Raw genomic sequence first — 16,381 nt, forward strand, 5'->3', positions numbered from 1 at the left:
CATTGTTACCCTCTTGTCTCCCCGATTCCTCTCCCTCCACTAAATTGCGACTTATTGCATGTATATATACCCCAGTAATAGTACAGTTGTTTATAGTCAACAATGTATATCAAGCAATAATAAACAATCCCATAAATATGCTGACAGAAGGTCATAATGAACAGTGATAATGTAATCTGATGTCCTCCACTGAAAAATAAACCTACAAAATAAAATTATACTAGGCGCAGGTTATATTGCAAATAGTATGTAGACATGTGAATAAAGTTTTAAAGAGGGCTGGGTGGGTAATCTGCTAGACTGTCTGATTCAAGCTGACATCAAGGTTAAACAGGAAGAGGAAGTGGTTATAATTGGTCAACTCATACCGCTAATGGGTATCGTAATTGTTAACTTGTACCCAGTTGTATTTCACTGTTCTATGTATAATGAGGTAGGTGTGACACACCTCAATTAAAAGAGATTATCTCAAATTTATTCCTTATTATCTGCACACATACACTTGTATCTATTCTATCAATTTGTTTCTATGCCGTAAAAATAAATATATTTATAGCCATTGCTGTTTTATAGATTCTAAGAGGATGATGTATTTTACAACCAGTTCTAATCTGTACCTACATCGGTATGTCCTATGTGGTAAATGAAACAATTCTGTTTCAACCAATCAAACTGTATAATCATAGTTTGAGATATCTCCATACTGACGTCAATGTTACTGACAAACATATGGGATCTTTATTTTATGTTTGGTCTGATACTTTGGGGTGTTTGTGGTGTACTTTTCATGTTTTTACTTAACCTAAATATGATGAAAGTGGTCTGCTGTATATTTTCATGAGTTTTTGCAACAAATATGGTGACAATATTCTGTACCCATTTTAGACACAGTTATGTGTTTCGTAACACTTTAGGAGAGAAAATCCGATAAAATAAAAGAGAGAGAGAGAGAGAGAGAGAGAGAGAGAGAGAGAGAGAGAGAGAGAGAGAGAGAGAGAGAGAGAGAGAACTCAATGAGATTTATCAGTGCAAAGAGAAGAATGTAGAATGTCTCATGCATATGCCTATATAAAAATTCCAAAAAGGGAATATAAGCTTTCTTTTAGAAATAAATATGTCTGGAAAATATTCACATTAACAAAACCAAATTTAAGCAGTGTATTGGCATAATTTTAAGCATGCGTAGAAAGTATAAGGTATCAATTGCTGAGGAATATCAAGAACATGTATTTTATGTCTGCATCTCTCGATTATGCAATATAGTGCTGTACCAAATAATGTTATTTTTTCACAACTTTCACCATACGTCCGTGAATTTGGTTGGGGGAAGATAGGATGCAAATGAGCTCTTGAAACGTTTTCCCAACCTGTAAAACCCTATTTATATTCCCATCACCGGAAACACACGGTCGGTCACGCTTCCCCTAGAATAGAAACGCGACCGACGTAAGGTTCCAGCGATGGGGGTAATCGGAAGAGCGTATCCAGAAACAAATCTCTCCGCCAATGAAAAAAATTTCCAAAGAATATTTTGCTTAAAAAACATCTGTACAATTTTCAAAGCAGTCATACAACTTACAGATTGATTTCCTGTATTTTGTGAGGTATGTTCTTACCATGATTCAACGACCAGTGCATGAAGGGGTGAAAGGTACTCTTCGCCATGCAGGTCCCACTTCAAAAACCCGTCTGTCTGACAATTCAGAAAAGATATACAAGCAATGATAGACTTTCCTGTGTATCTAGTGGTCCTACGAGAGATATCATAGCCATGGTTATCTCAAACTATGTTATTTCCATATGTATATTTTTTCTAGAGTGCTAAGGAACCAAAAGACAGATGCTTGTTTCTTTTTCTCTTTGAGGAACATCCATGACATAGAAAAATCAATAGCAGTAAAATAGTGTAAGTCTGATATAAATTTAGTTGACGATTGCAGAAACTCATTCTCCGCCATATCCCCTGGTTCGTTTTACTCATATTCTAAGCCATAAGGCAGATCATCACTCACATTGTGTGGAAAACATGTTTAAGTTCGTTTTTGGTGTATCTCTCCAAGCAAGCGAGTTCCCCACATTTAAGAAACGGAATCCCAAAGTAATTCTCAATTTCTGACTTGAATTTTTTAATTTCCTTATTTAATTCTGTTAGCTTTTCTAGAATCGTATCAAAATTTTATGAATTTCTACAGGAGAATTAACTTTTTAGGACTTGAATTTCCTACAGAATGATTTAAATGTTACATGTAATATCTAACTTTTCATACATAATAAGGAAATCAAGATAAAATCTATAGTCGGGTGAAAATGGTAAGGAAAAAGAGAATCAGAAATGAAAAAAAAAAAAAAGAATCCATGTAATCTTCGTATGAGCTACTGTATTTCGTACAACTTCCGGTAAATACTCTAGTGTAAGGAAATAATTAACGGTATCAATCTAGTATAGAGGAAAGTAAGGACTGAGCACTAAGAAAAGTGTAAAAATGTCAAGAATATGTAATGAATTTCATAATAAGAAGAACTTATCCGGATACTTGTGTGTTGAAAGACATAATTGTAACGAATTTCTGTAATTTGTTACGAAACTGCCATAAAAGTACCATAAATAACACTGGATACTAAGAACACAATTATACTGCATTGTTAATAAACTGGCACATATCCAAATAAGCATGCCATATCAGAAATGTAATGGTCATTGTGCATATCATTCGATTCTACGACACACTCCAGTGACGCAACAGAATTGTCAATGGGGATTCCCTTTGTTACCCATCTCCCCAGTATCCGCGGGTGCCCCAGGGAATCGCCCACTGCCGCGGTCATAGTCGTGATGGAATTGATCTAACTATCGGAATAATTGTTATCAATTTTCCATCTTCCCCTAAAGCCACCCATTACAACTTCTGCGAGGCCTTTTTGCCGTTTTGTGATAAATGTTGATAGATGAAATCCTTTCCTCTGCGTTAAAAGAAAGAGCGTCGATCGTGTTTTGTTCTCGCAAAAGCGAGATGCTGGCTGAGATTACGATCTTGTCCGTTCCACCTAACGATTGACTAACGCTTGGTAAATGGCGACATTCGTTGTTCTTTTATTTATTGGCGTTTGATCTCCGTTTAGTTATTTTGTAATAGCCAACCTGCCAGATGTTAGAAATTAATATCATACTGAAGACTATTATATATCGATGAGTTACGCACTAGTCACGCTTGAACGCGCTGCCACGTGACGTAGCGTTGCAAACTGTCAAAGAAACGTTTTGAACATATGGCAAATCTGTTACTCCTATATTGTCTTAGCTTTAAGGAAATCATATCAATAGACTATCATTAATATGATTAATAATATCTTGTTTTTTATCATATATTAGGCTCTTGTATGTTATTGAAATTCCCTATATTCACGCATTCTTGGTTGTTACTTAATCTAATGACCGTGGGTGCTTTTATTTTTAAAGTTGCCTGATGTCGAGAAGTGCAAAGTTATTCACATTGCAGGTGTAATTGACAGTCACATGTCAACGCTAGGAAGAGAGCAATCAGCTGGCCTACTTGATAGCCATCTTGGGATCTTTACTTGCTAATGGACAATGCAGTTCGGATAAAATTTCAATGAATTTCCAGTAGCCACCAGAGACATGAGAAAGAAGCCATACCAGCAAGAAAGAGTGTGAAATAAGAACATATCGATGTTGAAGAACCGGCGTCACTACGACAAATAGTCAAGTAAAAGTACAGCCATCCCGTCAAAAGAACCATCTAAAGACGATGAAGAATTTATATCACTCCATAGTAAAAGACTTTTGGAAATTGCACACCAGTAAGATGTTATGTTTGACACGGGCTAGACTAGATGCTTGTAGAATCTGGGGCTTTGACAGTTCGCCGCGACAGAATCTATCATACAAATGGACTCAGCAGATGCCTGAGCGGCAGATTTCACAATCCGCGCACTACACTCTCATAAAATCTCCATGTATTGACCGTCAGTCATAGCAATCTCTATCAAAAACGTTCATGAGGTGTTAAGTCCCACACCCAGTCCCGCTAACAAATGCTTTTACGTCCATCGTGTTTTCCTATTGTTAACCACAAAGTTTAATATTGTACATCTCCAGGAGTTATCACACGAACTTTGAAGTAAACATGCAAGTCGATAATTATAAGAATCGTAAGTGACGGGCGGTCACAACTTCGCTGGATGTAATCCTACGAGTGGTGAAATTCGCACCTTACAATATGAAGACACGCTAACTGGCATAATTCTCGGAAACTGTGTTATATCACGAAACTAGTTGAAATCCCCCCTCCCCCCAAAACCCCAGGGAAGTCGATATTTAAAAAAAAAAATGAAGATCGTCTTTCAATTTCTAAGACAATAATGGAGAATAACAATTAAAGGCTTTGAGTTTCAAAGAAATAAGATATACAATTATATACCGGCCTTTCACATTTTCGTTAAAATCTATCGGCGGTTTATGGCCGAAAGTTTGTGCAAGCTGATGGAGAAATTAATGATCCATCGAATTAAAGTTGAGGTTGAAGTTCCTATCAAACCAATGTTAGAATGAGTGTAACACTCCAAATAAAAACTCGAAGCAATATCTGAAAGGATTCCATCGAATTGTAGAGGAAAGCGAAAATAATTGAAACGCTTTCCAAGACTAATTCTAAATATTCTTGACAATGATGAGAGAATTATATAGCAGTGACACGCGTGCCCTTCCTTTTGGGTACAGTTTCTTACAACAGTAATTATCGATGCTGGCGCCGCGTCAAACAAAGGTAGGGGCTGTTCCTTCGCCGAGCGCCTGACATTGAAAGTGAAAGTCACAGGTCTTTCGGATACGACCTTAAAAACCATCGTCGGCACCATAAAAATACCCTCACTGTTACGACCCTGCATAGGTCAAAATCTCTGCAATCTAACTGAAGTACAGACCTACATTATAAATATAATGTTGACAAGATAGGTCTACTTTAGTCAGATTGAAATTTGGGACACTTCACATACAGCTGATGACCTCTCTATATGAATGAACAAGATGTGTTTATGAAACACAAATGCCCCCGATAATGGCCAATTCCAAAGATGGTCAAGGTCACAATGACAAATATCTTGGTACAATGCACCAGTAGAAAGATCTTGTCACAAGAAATGTTCATGTGCAAGAAGAAAGCTCTAATATCTACCATTTAGAAGTTATGAACAATGTCAAATTTTTAAAAAGTAGGTAAAATGCCAAGGTCAAAAGGATTAGTACCCACGGAAAGGTCTTTTCACAAGGAATGTTCATGTGAAATATCAAAGCTCTAGCACTTACGGTTTAAGAGTTATTAGCAAGGTTAAAGTTTTCAAAAATTAGGTAATCTTACACGTAGACATCATGTTTACTGCCTTGTATCATTGATAGTAGATATAAGGCAGTAAACATGATGTCTACGTGTATCGTGTTAGTTCCTTTTACACTAAATTTCAGTATTTAAAAATTTCATATAATTCGTTGAAAATGTTCCGTAATAAAGGAGTTAAATTTCTGATATGTGAAATTTCCCAGCTATTTACTCTTATACTCAAATAATGAAGGAGTTAGATTTCTGATAGCGATGTGAAATTTCCCAACTATTTACTCTTATACTCAAATAATGAAGGAGTTAGATTTCTGATAGCGATGTGAAATTTCCCAGCTATTTACTCTTATACTCAAATAATGAAGGAGTTAGATTTCTGATAGCGATGTGAAATTTCCCAGCTATTTACTCTTATACTCAAATAATGAAGGAGTTAGATTTCTGATAGCGATGTGAAATTTCCCAGCTATTTACTCTTATACTCAAATAATGAAGGAGTTAGATTTCTGATAGCGATGTGAAATTTCCCAGCTATTTACTCTTATACTCAAATAATGAAGGAGTTAGATTTCTGATAGCGATGTGAAATTTCCCAGCTATTTACTCTTATACTCAAATAATGAAGGAATGTGTGTTATACGTGTGATTTACAAGAATATTTTCGTAAGCAACACATTTAAGAAGCATGCATTTAAATCGCAGTCATGAAAGATGGTATATGTATCTATTACGATAGATGTTTGTTTTAAATTTGAATATCATTGGGCTTGAATAAGAAGATACGGGTTGTGTTTTGATTATAAACTATGTCAACTGTATCATGAAAAATACAAAGAAAGTACATTTTCGTGAACAATATTTGATCAGAACATCAGTCAACTTATACAATGAGAACAAGATGACAATGGCTTACAAGGTTACAAAAACAAGATTATGGATAATATAGTTTTCCAGCGTTTCGTAAAACAGCGGAGGAACGTTGTATGAGAGGAACGTGTTCGATTGCACTACCGTAGTGATACACAGCGTGGTCATAAGACGGTCAATGGGACAGCTTTATTTCAGGTTATATGAAGTTGTTTAATGGTGCAGTAAGCACTTCCGTGGTTCCAGGTGCATGTTACTTTTTCAAAGTATCTTTTAAATAAAATGACAGTTAAGGAATACACGTTCTGTAGTCGCCCTCCGGACATTATTTTATTTTGCGAATGGACAAAAAGATTTATTCAAAAAAAAAGAAATCTTTTATATATCTGGGCGGTTAGTAATGTTCCTTCACTGTAAAATTTTAGACCAGGAGCTCTTGTTTTCATTCTTATATTAGATAATGAAAACAAGAGATTGTACATAATGAAAACAAGAGCTTGTATTACATGATGAAAATAAGAGTTTGTATTACATGATGAAAACAAGAGCTTGTATTACATACAGTGTAATGAAAATAAGAGTTTGTATTACATGATGAAAACAAGAGCTTGTATTACATGATGAAAATAAGAGCTTGTATTACATGATGAAAACAAGAGCTTGTATTACATGATGAAAATAAGAGTTTGTATTACATGATGAAAATAAGAGCTTGTAATAGATAATAAAAACAAGAGCTTGTATTACATGATGAAAATAAGAGCTTGTATTACATGATGAAAATAAGAGTTTGTATTACATGATGAAAACAAGAGCTTGTATTACATGATGAAAACAAGAGCTTGTATTACATGATGAAAATAAGAGCTTGTAATAGATAATAAAAACAAGAGCTTGTATTACATACAGTGTAATAAAAACAAGAGCTTGTATTACATGATGAAAATAAGAGTTTGTATTACATGATGAAAACAAGAGTTTGTATTACATGATGAAAACAAGAGCTTGTGTTACATGATGAAAATAAGAGCTTGTATTACATGATGAAAATAAGAGTTTGTATTACATGATGAAAATAAGAGTTTGTATTACATGATGAAAACAAGAGCTTGTATTACATAATGAAAACAAGAGCTTGTATTACATGATGAAAACAAGAGTTTGTATTATATAATGAAAACAAGAGTTTGCATTACATGATGAAAACAAGAGTTTGTATTACATGATGTAAATAAGAGCTTGTATTACATACAGTGTAATGAAAATAAGAGCTTGTATTACATGATGAAAATAAGAGCTTGTATTACATGATGAAAATAAGAGCTTGTATTACATGATGAAAACAAGAGTTTGTATTGCATGATGAAAATAAGAGCTTGTATTACATGATGAAAATAAGAGTTTGTATTACATGATGAAAATAAGAGCTTGTAATAGATAATGAAAACAAGAGCTTGTATTACATACAGTGTAATGAAAACAAAGTTTGTATTACATGATGAAAATAAGAGCTTGTATTACATGATGAAAACAAGAGCTTGTATTAGATAATGAACACAAGAGCTTGTAATACATACAGCATAATGGAAACAAGAGTTTGTATTACATAATGAAAACAAGAGTTTGTATTACATGATGTAAATAAGAGCTTGTATTACATACAGTGTAATGAAAATAAGAGCTTGTATTACATGATGAAAATAAGAGCTTGTATTACATGATGAAAATAAGAGCTTGTATTACATGATGAAAACAAGAGTTTGTATTACATGATGAAAATAAGAGCTTGTATTACATGATGAAAATAAGAGTTTGTATTACATGATGAAAATAAGAGCTTGTAATAGATAATGAAAACAAGAGCTTGTATTACATACAGTGTAATGAAAACAAAGTTTGTATTACATGATGAAAATAAGAGCTTGTATTACATGATGAAAACAAGAGCTTGTATTAGATAATGAACACAAGAGCTTGTAATACATACAGCATAATGGAAACAAGAGTTTGTATTACATAATGAAAACAAGAGCTTGTATTACATGATGAAAATAAGAGTTTGTATTACATGATGAAAACAAGAGCTTGTATTAGATAATGAAAACAAGAGCTTGTATTACATGATGAAAATAAGAGTTTGTATTACATGATGAAAACAAGAGCTTGTATTAGATAATGAAAACAAGAGCTTGTATTAGATAATGAAAACAAGAGCTTGTAATACATACAGTGTAATGAAAACAAGAGTTTGTATTACATGATGAAAACAAGAGCTTGTATTACATAATGAAAACAAGAGCTTGTATTACATACAATGTAATGAAAACAAGGATTTGTATTGCATAATGAAAACAAGAGCTTTAAAACGCTTGTATAAAAGTTGCGTCAAGCGAAAGGGGACCTACCGATCAATATTTTCAAAATTGGGTTTTAATTTTTTCTTCTGAAAGCATACATCTTCCTGATTATTTTGATACCAAAGTTTACCTTGAACGTTACACCTAACCCATAGTAACACTGATATGAAATGCATGGATTGATCCTGAGATAACGTCATGAATTATTTGATAACGTCATATAACGTCAATATCGTTGGAACATCATTGTAAAGAAAACAAAGACTTAAATATTCAATACAATTGAATTTAATCAAATGTAATAAAAGATTATACCAATGGTGACCATTTTAATGACTATATAAACAATGCTAAGTTGATTTATGAAATAGTGATCAAATATGGACAAGAAAAATGAATATCGTAAATCATCAACAACAGAATTTCACCATCTTCACTCTTAAACATTTGGACAAGTGGTATCCTTGTTTGGGTCACGGGCTATGCGGAACAGGTAGCGTCGCTCCAATTTAAGGCAATGCACTGGGAGGAATGTCAGGCATTAAAGTAACAACAACCGCGCTCGCTAGGTGGCTCGTCATGTTCTATTTTTATTTCTACTGGAAGAGTAGGACGAGGTTCCACCCTGTTTTTTACGGACTAGTATGAATAAACCTAGAACCTACGACTGATGCGAAGTTGATCGTTCGGATCTAAAATAGCTATATTTATCGTATCTCACGTGATTAGGCACATTCCAAAAAATTCCTTTGAGATTGAAGCGGTTAAGCAGAGCGAATATATGTAAAAATTGACTTAACGGTGAAATACGCAACAAAGAGTGAAATATTAGTAAATTTTATGCATAAATAAATTATACTGAGGTCAAACATGGACGATAATTGCCCGTGTTCATATAGTATTTGATTGATTTCAATATCCAAGGAAAGATAACTCTCAATATTAACGTACACACAACGTACCGGAAGTATACAATAATCAATGTTTATTCATCACATATGAGTGAATCTTTATTTTCATCAGAATATTTTTCATCACACTCACAGACCAGGTCCCCATACCCCTACCAGTGTCGATTTATGACTGATAGTAGTGCGGTATTTAATTTGATATACATGTAGTCTAGGCTAGAGGAAATTCGAAATATAGTGACATTTCTTCCTCACTGAATTAGCTGGATTTTTAGTGTTTAAAGAAAAGTGGAGTATGGACTAGTGGTGGTGGTGGGCTAAAAATGCTATTTGCCAAATTTTCAACAATATTAATTACAAGGCAAGACAAATTTAAAAGGGGTCATAAGCTACAGATGATACAATTTTCACTTGCAAGTTACAGTGCCACTAGTTACGCTTAGTGACTTACTTACAGATAAATAAAGTAAGTTACAGATAAATATTTTATTTATCTATCATTTCATTTCATTTTTTTTTTTAAATATCATGGCTTGTACTTGAAGAGCCATTGCAATAAAGGGACAATATTGGTGTTACAAAAAAATCTGATCATTGCAGTTTTTAAATTTCTGAATTCTGAAAAAATAAAAATAACTAAATAATAAACATTTCAACCTTTCATTCTCAGACAGATTCTGATTCAACTCAGCCCCCAGACTGGTCAGAAAGTCCAGTGTTTCTGTAAATTTTGATACAACTCAGCTTCTCTCCCCCCTCCCCCTCCCCCGACAGCTCTACCAGAAGTTCTCGGAAAAGACTTGCTGATGTTTAATAAATCAGTTTTCCTATTAGTTTTACTTTTGCTCCTGTTCATCAGTTCATTAGGCTATGGCCCAATCTGATTAAATTTAAGATCTTTGATCCGCTCCGTATCTACCTCTTCCTTTCCTGTATCTGTGAAGTCCAGAGGTGAGATATATTTTTTTCCAAAACAACTAAAAATATTCATGGAACAATTTAGTATCAATTGTTTTCCTTTCTAAGTTGTATGCCTTATTTTAAGAAATAACTTTGAGTCACTTTTTAATGTGAAATGGAACATTTTCCGTTTTTTACAACTTGACGGTAGGGCTGTTTAAGACACTATACCTCATTTTCTGTAAAAAAAAAAAAAAAAAAAAAAAAAAGTGGAGTAAAACGAATTCAGATTATAATAATAATAATATAATAAGACCTTTATTTAACCAGGATTACATATTTAGCGATAACGCTAGTTTTCAATATGGTCCTGCATATAACATACATACAGACAGATATTAGTAAAATAAACACAGATTAAAAGAAGTAGAATACATATAAACTTAAGAAATAATTATGAATGTAAGATAAATAGAATACAAAATGAAGCTTAAAAAGTATGGTGATAATCTCTAAGATAATTTCTCTTAAAACACGCAACACTCGTTGAGTTTCTTATGTTTTGACTCAAGGCATTCCACACTGTGCTCCCTAAAATGCTGAAAGATCTTCTATAATATTCTGTTTTTGCCCTGGGTATATACAAAATATTTGAATAAGAATTTCTAGTTTGCCTCTGACTGACTTCTGATACATATTTAAAAACATTTAAATAATCTGGCATTAAACCATGTAAAACTTTATACACTAAAATGACTTTTCTATAGACAAAGTAATCTGATAGAGGCAACCAGTTAAGTTCTGTAAACATGACATTAGATGGTGTTTCAAAATTTCTGATGTTAAGAATTACCCTTGCAGCTCGTTTTTGCAATATAAAAAGCTTATTCACATTTTTAGCATTTCTTGGATTGCTCCATATAGTACAACAATATGTAAAATGTGGAAAAATCATAGTATTAAAAATCTTCAGCAGCGCATCGTTTGACATAAAATATCAAACGATTTGGATTCAGCATACTCAAAATTGGTAATTACACCTGATTTTTATTGTTTTGGATAATGATGTTTCAAGAAATAAAGTTGGGTCACTTTTTGATGTGAAATGAAACATTTTCCATTTTTGGCAACCTGACGGTAGGGGTGTTTAAGACACTATACCTCATTTTCTATAAGAAAGTGGAGTAAAAGGAATCCAGATTTGAAATTAGCATACTCAAAATTGGTAATTACACTTGATTTTTATTGTTTGGGGTAATTTTTAAAAAATGGGTGGTGGTTCCTGCTGTCAAATCTTCTGGTCTGATGGTGGGCTTCAGCAGAATGATTTATATCACTGCATCTTCTGTATCGCTGTTAACAAACAGCTTCACTGTGTATAGATTGATCTATAAAGTATTCCAAAAAGACGGTTGTACAAATATTACGAGTAAACCATGGATATGGAATCTTAATACTGTCCTATACGGAACTATCACATCAAATATATTGAAATTTATATCTAGACAATCCGTCAAGCAAACCTGGAGATGAAAATCTGAAGTCTTGTAAGTTGAATTTTTCGTATGCCTTTGACGGACATGATTCAGAAGAAGAATTCAAGGGAATGGTAAATGTCTTCCAGTCGTACCACTCTCATGAAATCTCACCTGGATTTCTCAAAGAAAACTTTGATATGTCGAAACTTGGACTTAAGTTTGAGGTTTTACTCAAATTTTGACTGCTCTAATAAAAGAAAACTCAAACTTAAGTTTGAGATTTTAAAAAAGAAATACAAGAATATTTGTCTGCATCATTAGTGTATAATTATGATGGAGACGTTAGTAAAAACCTTTGTCTCTCATTTGGATATTAGTTGGTTGCCATTATTATTTCACATTTACCTTTCCCCCAAAATGGAATGAAATATTGAGAACACTCCTTTTGTAGCGCACACTAATATGACTAAAAATATTTGATTTTGATAAAAGTACCTTAAAATTATAACAGAATGTTTATCTTTAATTTTGAAAAATAAACTGACAATATTTTACCATAAATTGTAACCTTAATTACGGACTGACTGTAAAGTCGTGCACTACACCGTACCCGGAGTAAAAGCATTAAACTCGGAAACCCATAACGATGCATAAAACGAGGGACACATTAGACCAAATGAATAGACGGATCATTGAAATTCTTCCGGAATAAAAAAAAATTGAGAGGAGAGCGCTTAATAAATGGGCGATTAATTTTAGTAAATCAACTGTTCTTTTCAATTTTCTCTCCATAAAAAATTAATTAATCAAATCGGTTTTAAGTGTTATAATCAAAATTCCCAAGACAACTTTGTTCTCCAAAAGAAGCAAAATTCATATGGGATGAAATTCATAAATCTTTATGGGTAAAATATGATGAGAGACACCTCGACAATTAAAGTATCGCATTACGAAATTTAATCAGGGCCAATTTTCGGGCTTTGAGGACATCGGGATCGAGTAACACCGCTACAAAGACGCCATGTTTCACTGGCCCTTGATTAACTTGTTGTACCGTTTAGTTGTTCGTATTTATAATGATAATATTGACAAATGGCGAGTAATAGCAACCCGGCCTCTGCTCTCCCCAGTCTGGTGTCTATTTTAACTTCAATGTGGCCTTTCTTTGTTTCAGTCCTTCTTTCTCTTTCTGTTGGTTCCTAGATTCAGTTAAAGAACACATGTAAGACTACTTCACGACTCTGTAATTCGTAATGTTATTTTCCTGGAGAAGAAATAGAAATAAATTATTGCTATGAGCTAAAAGCTTCGGGTTATTTCCATTTCCAGTCGCTTAACTTCATCGAGAGAAAAAAATTCAATGATTTCTTCTAGAACCGATCTAAAAAGCTATTGTATACAACATTCTTTCTAAAAAAAAATTCTTTAAATCGTCTTAAATTTTTTATATACAATTGTCATATAGATTATTGAACTTGTCTCGTTGATTACTAAACTGCAGCGAGAGTTGATAATTGGTAAGACTGACTCCCGAGACAGACGGTACAGATCTTTGAAGTTTCTTTGATATTGATTTCATATTCAGAATAATTACATCGAGTGGATGCTCTCCAGTTTTGGATGACTTTTAAACATTTGGTGTATTATTCTATAATCAGCCCGGGTTGACCTTGCCTTTTGGAAGGCACTCAAGTGTTCTTCTGACCGGATGAGGAAACGAATAACTTTTTATATTTTGTAATTGAGAGAAAATGTTTTCTGCATTTAATTAGACATCTTTCTCTTTTGACATCGCTTGACCATATGACAGCATGGTTGACTTATAATGAGGACACGGTCTTTTAAATAGAAATTATATGGAGGAATCTTGTGAGAATTTAATTAAATTTAATTGAATTTTCTAAATTCCCATTGGAATCTCAGATTTTGATTTGAATTATAAATGGAGAAACAGTATTTACTTTTTTCTTAGCATCGTTTGGTATTTGCATACTTTACTAGGATAAATTTTAGATACATGGCATTGTTTCAGTGCAAAAAACACAAGTGAATGTTTTTAAACAGAGGACTTGTAGCCCATTGAGCAAATAATGATTTCAGATACAATATTTACACGTGTTCAAAAGCGAAAATATGGTTAGACATGGAAAGAGCGTAATAGAATACGAATATTAGCCAACAAAAATCAAATTAAAAGTAAAAAAAAAAAAAATGTTTGGGATAAAACATTTTGAAAAACGGTTACGAATAGACAGTAAATGGAAATACGACGAAACACTACCATTACATAATACTGGATAAAAAAGTTTTTTCTAGTTTTCTTCTTACGTTTTAGCTGTGGTATTGTTTACAAAAACTTCTCGGCCGTTTAAACCATTATATTGGTTTTAATGTTATAAACTGTATTCCAAAACAATTTATAGATCCCTTTGTATAACTGTGTGAATGGTTAAACATAGTTTCTTGGATCGGAATATTCTGGGCATTTGAAGCAGAAAGAAAAGCATCTCCAATTTGATTGCAATTAAAATCTGGATAATTGAATATACGATGATTATATTGTCGCAAAAAGTAAGCATGATATTTTGATATTAATCATACCAGTCATTTTAATTGATTGATTACAAACTGAAACATATTAATTAATTGATATGAATTTTAAGAACGTCTGTGTGTCATCTCTCGTCATTCTGTTTCTTTCATAAATGTCCCCCAAACTTTGGAAAAAATCAATGAAATAAAATTTAATCCATAAAATATTACGTAAAAATTATTGTTCAAACCATGAATTGTCCCTTTCTTAAAACTAAGAATAGTATACGCATCCCATTAATAAAATTATTTTCAATACATAATTTAGAATACGCCTACAATAAGATATCTTATGATATTGATACAGAGTCTATGTTATGCTCATCATGGATGATGTTCGCCGATACGATGGTCAACAAAGGCCGGAGTCGGCAGACTGTCAACAGTATCGTGTTTCACACCACAGATATCTATAAATATTTGTAGAAGTAAACCTGCGTTCCCTTTAGGAAACACACTACCCCGAGAACGTCGGAATTGAATAAAATCGATGATCCCGCCTCAAACTTTCCATTCTCCAATAAACGCACAGCACTTTGCTCATTATTACTCTTCTAAGGAACATTATAATTTAATCATTTTCTCCATAAATAAATGTCCCAGGAGTTTGCAAATTTCTCACTTTGTAAACTTCATCAATACCCATTTATCCTAATCAAAATATAGCTTTCGGGACACCAGTAATTCGTTAAAACATAAGTCCCAGTTCTGTGGCGGGCATCTGTCGTTCCAAGTTTTGCAGTCGACTGACCATCATTTAGATATATTCTCTCTAGAAGATCACCCAGATCTTGATAATGGAGTACTCGTATTTAGGACAGAATTCATTTGATGGTGGTAATTGTACTCTTCCGGGGATGGACAATCCTTTGGTAGGGTGTAACATCCCCTGTACCTACGGGGACAGCAACCCCTTTGGTCAAATGACTGCCCAGGGATACCGTTATAATGGAGTAAGGAGTTTCCCACCAAATCCGAGCATAAGTTCTGCAAGTTGTAGCATGGTGCCTCGCCCGCGAGATCACCCACAACCTCCAGTTTTCCCAACTGGTAAGTAAAACAAAATTTACGCTTATATTGCTCAGCCGTTCTCCAACGAAATAAGATTTGGGGAAAGAAAATTGTTTTACGTGCGTCTAACTGTGTTAGTGGCGCGTACTTAACGCTCATGATTGTCGCTAAATTGGATTACTTAATGTACAGATACACATTTTACATAATTTTCGCTTAAGCTGAAAAAGTTCTGTTTATTTACGAGGCAAAATTGATATAAACAGCAAAATTGTCAGAAAATTTAATAAGAAAGGCCGTTCTTTTCAAAACCGATTTAGAAAATTTGACTTAGTTAAATTTAGTCGCCGCGAGACGGATAATTTGAACCGAGTTGTTCGTGAAATTGGCAAATAAGATTTGGGTCCTCCGAAGAATCGCATTTCCAATTTTGATTCCTTTATTTCATTTTATTCGTAAATTAAATAATCTATCGATTCCAATATACAACAGACACAAAGCCTTTGATTTATTGGAAAACTGATATACAATTGAAGAACAACTTAAGGCATACGCCGAACTAACAAAATTACACGTAAACTGAACCTTTTCATTGAGTTAAGTTGTCATTTCCTGGTAACGTGAATATAATATACAAGGGTACCATTCTGAGAAACATACAACAACGATCTTTATCAATGATTGAGCGTTGATTTGAGGGTTGAATGAACAGGCCGTTTACTGGACACAATTTATTATATTTGAAAAGGATTTCTAAAGAATAATTGTTTATTTGATATGAACGGACTTGGAGATGGAAAAAAAAAGACATTTAATTTTTTTTTACCAGTGTTTCGTGTCATCATCACCAACACCTTCATGGATATATGGATATGTTTAGTTATTTATCTATTTAATCAATTTAATTATTTATT

General features: G+C 33.4%; 1 protein-coding gene across 1 annotated transcript in view; it reads left to right on the plus strand.

Annotated features, from left to right (window-relative positions):
• Positions 1-15,139: 15,139 nt before the first annotated feature.
• Positions 15,140-16,381, plus strand: part of LOC125682397 (paired mesoderm homeobox protein 2B-like) — a 29,643-nt gene continuing 28,401 nt past the window's right edge. Inside the window, exon 1 of the mRNA XM_048922935.2 lies at positions 15,140-15,506. Coding sequence (XP_048778892.1) covers positions 15,254-15,506 — 253 coding nt within the window. The 5' untranslated portion in view covers positions 15,140-15,253. The remainder of the gene's footprint in view (positions 15,507-16,381) is intronic.

The sequence above is a fragment of the Ostrea edulis genome, chromosome 2, assembly GCF_947568905.1.
Source record: "Ostrea edulis chromosome 2, xbOstEdul1.1, whole genome shotgun sequence".
Taxonomy (NCBI): domain Eukaryota; kingdom Metazoa; phylum Mollusca; class Bivalvia; order Ostreida; family Ostreidae; genus Ostrea; species Ostrea edulis.